General features: G+C 48.2%; 1 protein-coding gene across 1 annotated transcript; it reads right to left on the bottom strand.

Annotated features, from left to right (window-relative positions):
- Positions 1-3,701: 3,701 nt before the first annotated feature.
- On the bottom strand, positions 3,702-4,649 carry LOC123376377 (olfactory receptor 52E4-like). Its single transcript, XM_045028323.1, has one exon. The coding sequence runs from the start codon at positions 4,647-4,649 to the stop codon at positions 3,702-3,704; it is 948 nt and encodes a 315-aa protein (XP_044884258.1).
- Positions 4,650-5,716: the final 1,067 nt, after the last annotated feature.

The raw sequence follows: 5,716 nt of genomic DNA, 5'->3' as shown, positions 1-5,716 counted from the left end.
GTTCAGGCCCCATGACCCTTCTGGACCACGGTGCCCCTTACCTTGGGATGCTGCCCCCCCCCAGCAGTGTCCCCACACTCTGGGTCTCCCCTCCTCAGGGGAACCACAAACCTGCTATATCCACCTTGCCTCAGTGGCTACTGCTAGTCATCATCTAGCCCCTTCTCTTGGGGGCGAACTACAGTCTGAAATGGCCACTCATCACTGGCAAGGGGGTTGGACCTGCTGCTTTTTCTTGGCCTGGCTGCCTCCCTAGTATCTCCTCAGGCCTTTGCCGCAAGGCCTCAGCCTGGGAGGTCGCCAGGCCAGAGCTCCCCAGCTCAGCCTGCCCTTTCCCAGCACTGCTCTGTCCAAGGTACTTACCAGGCAGCTAGGTCCTTCTTAATCCACTGCTGGAGCGAGACTCACTTCCTTTTCTCCAGGAGCCCTTCTTATATTGGCCCTGCCAGGCCTTAATTGGCTCCCTCAAGCCCGTTCGTGATTGGTTCTCCTGGGCAGCCCTTTCCCTGGGCTGTTTTTAACCCATTCCAAACTGGAGCGGGGTGACTGCCCTGCTACTCCCCCCTCTCAATATCCCATGCCCAGGAGTAGGGGGATCCTCTAGCCTGTGCAACCCGGAGATGTCCTGCCAGGTTCACTCGCTTCTCTTCACTTTCCTTCAACTTCAGGACCAGGTCTTCTTTCTTCTTTTGGGCTTTCTGTAGCTCCACCTCCGCTGTCCACTGGGCCCATTCTGCAGCTGTCAGCTGCGTACATAGGCTATTGTCCCCCGGACCCTCTAATGTCAGCGTCTGGGTTCCCATCGTAGCCTGCTCCCTCACAGTCTGGGTCCCGACCTCTCACTTGTCCGACTCTGTCTCAGTCCACTTTTCTGCCACCTCATGCTGGTGGCTCAGGCAGGTCTATCACCTTCACTGCCATGTTAACCACACTCATAGAATCATAGAATATCAGGGATGGAAGGGACCTCAGGAGGCATCTAGTCCAACCCCCTGCTCAAAGCAGGACCAAACCCAACTAAATCATCCCAGCCAGGGCTTTGTCAAGCCTGACCTTAAAAACCTCTAAGGAAGGTGTCATAAACAGATAGTTAAGGGTTAATGTCTCTTTTACCTGTAAAGGGTTAAGAAGCTCAGTAAACCTGGCTGACACCTGACCAGAGGACCAATAGAGGGACAAGATCCTTTCAAATCTGTGTGGAGGGAAGTCTTTTGTTTGTGCTCTTTGTTGTTGTTGTTGTTGTTCGCTCTCGGGACTGAGAGGGACGGGACATCAATCCAGGCTCTCCAAATCTTTCTGAATCAGTCTTTCATGTTTCAAACTTGTAAGTAGCCAGGCCAGGTGGATTAGTTTTATTTTTGTTTTCTCAACTTGTAAATGCTTCTTTTTGCTGGAAGGATTTTTACCTCTCTTTCCTCACAGCTTGAAGCCTCCTCTTACAAAGACCCTTGTTAAAAAAAACTTAACACCTCTGCCCTCAGGCTGCTTTCTAAGCAGCTAGAAAGGAGAGAAAAAAATCCTACTGGCTTTTGGTTCTTAAAAAATCCCTCACCGCTTCTCACCATGTCAAGGTTTCTTTCCCCACTTTGAACTTTAGAATACAAATGTGGGGACCTGCATGGACCCTTCTAAGCTTAATTCCTATCTTAGATCTGGTAACGCTGCCACCAGCCAGAATTCAGTGTCTGGCACACTTGCTGTACCCCCATAACCTTCCTTTCTCTGGGCAGCCTTGAGAGGCTTCACCAGTTCCCTGGGGAACACAGATCCAAATCCCTTGGATCTAAAAACAAGGAGAAATTAACCATCCCCCCTCTTTTCCCTCCACCAATCCCTGGTGGGTTCAGACCCAATCCCCTTGGATCTTAAAACAAGGAGAAATCAATCAGGTTCTTAAAAAAGAAAACTTTTAATTAAAGAAAGAAAGGTAAAAATCATCTCTGTAAAATCAGAATGGAAAATGCTTTACAGGGTACTTAGATTCATATAGCCCAGAGGAAACCCCCTCTAGCCTCAGGTTCAAAGTTAGAGCAAACAGAGGTAAAAATCCTTCCAGCAAAAAGACGCATTTACAAGTTGAGAAAACAAAAATAAAACTAATCCTCCTTGCCTGGCTACTTACAAGTTTAAAACATGAAAGACTGATTCAGAAAGATTTGGAGAGCCTGCATTGATGTCCCGTCCCTCTCAGTCCCGAGAATGAACAACCCCCAAAACAAAGAGCACAAACAAAAGACTTCCCTCCACCAAGATTTGAAAGTATCTTGTCCCCTTATTGGTCCTCTGGTCAGGTGTCAGCCAGGTTTAATGAGCTTCTTAACCCTTTACAGGTAAAAGAGACATTAACCCTTAACTAACTGTTTATGAAAGAAGGAGATTCCACCACCTCCCTAGGTAACCCATTCCAGTGCTTCACCACCCTACTAGTGAAAAAGTTTTTCCTAATATCCAACCTAAGCCTCCCCCATATCTTTGCCTCTTCTGGGACCCCAGGCATCTCCTTCTTCAGCCGCACTCCCCTGAGGGAGCAATGCCTGTTAAGATGGCCCTGCTTGCAGCAGCCAAAGCAGATTCCTTTCCCTTCTGCTGCCTTGGGCCTCTCATAGTCTGTCTTGGGTCCCCTCTTCTCGCTGGGGTTCAACTGAACCCTCCACCTTGGGCCTGGGCACTCCGACTGCAGGTGTCCGCATTGCCCACAGGCCCAACATGTCCGTTGCCCCCTGGGTTTCCTCACCCAGGTGGCCTTCCCAGGGCCATGTTCCTTCTCCTGCTCTGGGTGAGGCTCCTTGCCCTCATCCCAAGAGGGGCAATCCCTCCTTAAATGTCCACACCTCCTGCAGGCGTAACAAGCCCTGTACTACACCACTAGCCTCCTGGCCCTGTTGTGGGGCTTTTCACACCACTCTCTCTGGTCTCTCCTGGGTTCCTTCCTCAGGAGTCTTAGAAGGGTCAGCTGTTCATCAGGCAGCTGCCCCAATTGTTCCTGAAGGGCCCAATACATCTCCCATTGTCCCTCCTGGATCTCCTGGATCATCTGTAGCAGGGACTCTAGTCTTCCTCGCTGCTCATCAGTCCACTTTTGCTGGGGCACCAATGCTGGAGTCCAGCCACAGACGGCATAAGATCCCTCTGTGAAAAACCCCTCTACATAGGCCCCTGATTGTCCCTCCTTGCCCCAAGATGCCAGAACATTTTAGTACCAGAGCTGAGTGAGTTTAATATTTATTTATTTTTCTTTCTTTTACATAGAAATTAGATACAATTCTCCAGTCAGCTAATTGGTAAGTTATCTGCTAAAAAAATACAGTTTTTGAGTTCCTAAGTAACCCCTTGAATCATGTTTAAAATTGTCACCCTTACCAAAACCTTAAATGGCTCCCTTGCAGATGGGGGGTGAGAGGAGGAGGGACATGGTGATGATGCAGTGAGTGACAGGGTGGGGCCTTGGGGGGAAGAGGCAGAGTAGGGGCGGGGCCTTGTCGGAAGAGGTGGGGGCAAGGGGTGGGACACTGGGGGTCCAGTACAAGCAATGAGAAAGGTGTCAACTCAATGAGTTCTACATAGACCGGTTGCCCAGTTTGTCACACTGACACTACACAGTAAGGTCAGGAAGGGGATTAATGTCTCTCTGACTGTCCAGTCAGGGATTCAAGGAACACCATGTCAAAAGCCAGCTCTGCACGGAGCACAAGGAGAAAAATTTAGGTCTCTTTATGAGTAAAGAGACGGAGCAGCCTGTCCCGGATCTGTTTGGTTCTCACACCAAAAATGATGGGGTTAAGCATGGGGGGCACCAGGAGGCACACATTCATAAAAAGAACATGGCAATGCAGGGCCACATTGTGGCCAAACCGGTATGTGAGGACGGAGAACAGACCTGGGATGTAAAAGGCTAAAATGGCACAGAGGTGGGAGCCACAGGTTCCAAAAGTCTTGAGCCGGGCATCCTTTGTGGGGAGTCTGAAGACAGCTCTGAGTATCTGGATATAGGACACAGCTATAAAAAACACATCTAGACTGATCACCAAGATTGCCATAAAGAGACCATAGTAAATATTGATACGGATGTCAGCGCAGGCCAGCTTCACCACAGCTATGTGCTCGCAGCACGAGTGGGGTATGATATTGGTTCTGCAATATGGCAACTGCCTTGCTAGCAAGGGACAGGGCAGTACAAGCATGCAGCCACGCAGCACCACGGCCAGGCCAATATTGGCCACCATGGGGTTTCTCAGGATGATGGAATGTCTCAGTGGGTCACAGATGGCCACATAGCGATCAAAAGCCATGGCCATGAAGATCCCAGACTCTATTGCAAAAAAGCAGTGAATGAAGAACATCTGGATGAGGCAGGCACTGAAATCTACCTCCCTGGAATTGAACCAGAAGATGCTCAGTGTTTTCGGAATGGTGCATGTGCACAGGACAAGGTCGGTGATGGCCAGCATGCAGAGGAAATAGTTCATGGGCCCATGAAGGCTCAGCTCTGTCTTCACAATGAACAGGATGGTGAAGTTCCCCAAGATGGCTATGGCGTACATGGTGCAGAAGGGGATGGAGATCCAGACATGGGCTGCCTCCAGGCCAGGAATGCCCAACAGGATGAAGGTGGAGGGGTTGGTGAAGTCAGTGGTGTTGGAATCTGCCATGGAGTAGGGGAGAAGATGTCCAGTTCCTAGGCAGAACAAAGTCTTTTGCATGTACTGTGTGTTCCCCTAACTTCCTGTATATGCCCAGGCTCTAGAGTGAGGGTCGCAGTACAAATGCCTGGATGGAGGGACAATGTTAATATGAGACACTACATGCACTATTGGAGGCTGTTCTCATGGGTGAAACATTTTCATTATTCAGAGAAAGGAATTATGAATAATTTTGACACTACTAATGTTAGACCCTCAATAGAGATCTCCCTACGGGATAGGGAGCAGGCAGATACCAGATAAAATGCTGGTATGTAATACTCTAAATGCTCTTTATTGATTACAAAACAAACTGTATTCACTCCACATTTACACCACAAACATACTATACCAGAGTCCACAGGTCTGAATGGTCCCGATGGCCAGTCAAGATTCCTTCCGATCATAAGATGCAGGGAGCCGACTAATACCTCATCTATATCCACACAAGGCTCTAGATCAATAAGCGACTCCCTTTTGCAGAAATCATAAGCAACCATTTATAGTCCATTCTGTCACATCATCGGTTCTTTGCTTTTGTATATCTATATCTATCTACACAATTCAAAAGAGACAATCCTGGGCGGGCCACCATGGTCCAAGGCATGCCATTTCTTCCGAATCTTATACAATTTTATATCAGTCCAGTTGGTGCTAATTCTCCATATTTTCCCGGAACATAATAAGATTGTTTTTGCACAAATAGGTTTAATAGTTCTTGATCTTATGTTCTTGCTTTAGTTGCCAAGTCGCAACGCACATATTCATATCAAGCACGCATCATTCATATCAGTCTTCAATGTCCTATAACATATTACATGGATATATGAATCATTCTCTCTATATATACACAGAAGAACATGAGAACATATGAATGGCCATATTGGATCAGACCAAAGGTCCATCTAGACCAGTATCCTGTCTGAGCCCAGTGGTCAGTGCCAGTTGCCCCACAGGGAATGAACAGAATAGATAATCATCAAGTGATCCATCCCCTGTCCATCATTCTCAGCTTCAGGCAAACAGAGCCTGGGCAC

This window comes from Mauremys mutica, chromosome 1, assembly GCF_020497125.1.
Source record: "Mauremys mutica isolate MM-2020 ecotype Southern chromosome 1, ASM2049712v1, whole genome shotgun sequence".
NCBI lineage: Eukaryota > Metazoa > Chordata > Testudines > Geoemydidae > Mauremys > Mauremys mutica.
The sequence above is the reverse complement of the archived record's forward strand: the minus strand, read 5'-3'. Positions and strand labels throughout refer to the sequence as shown.

Bases quoted from the DNA above. Each gene is read 5' to 3' on its own strand.
- LOC123376377 (XM_045028323.1), bottom strand. From the start codon at position 4,649: ATGGCAGATTCCAACACCACTGACTTCACCAACCCCTCCACCTTCATC.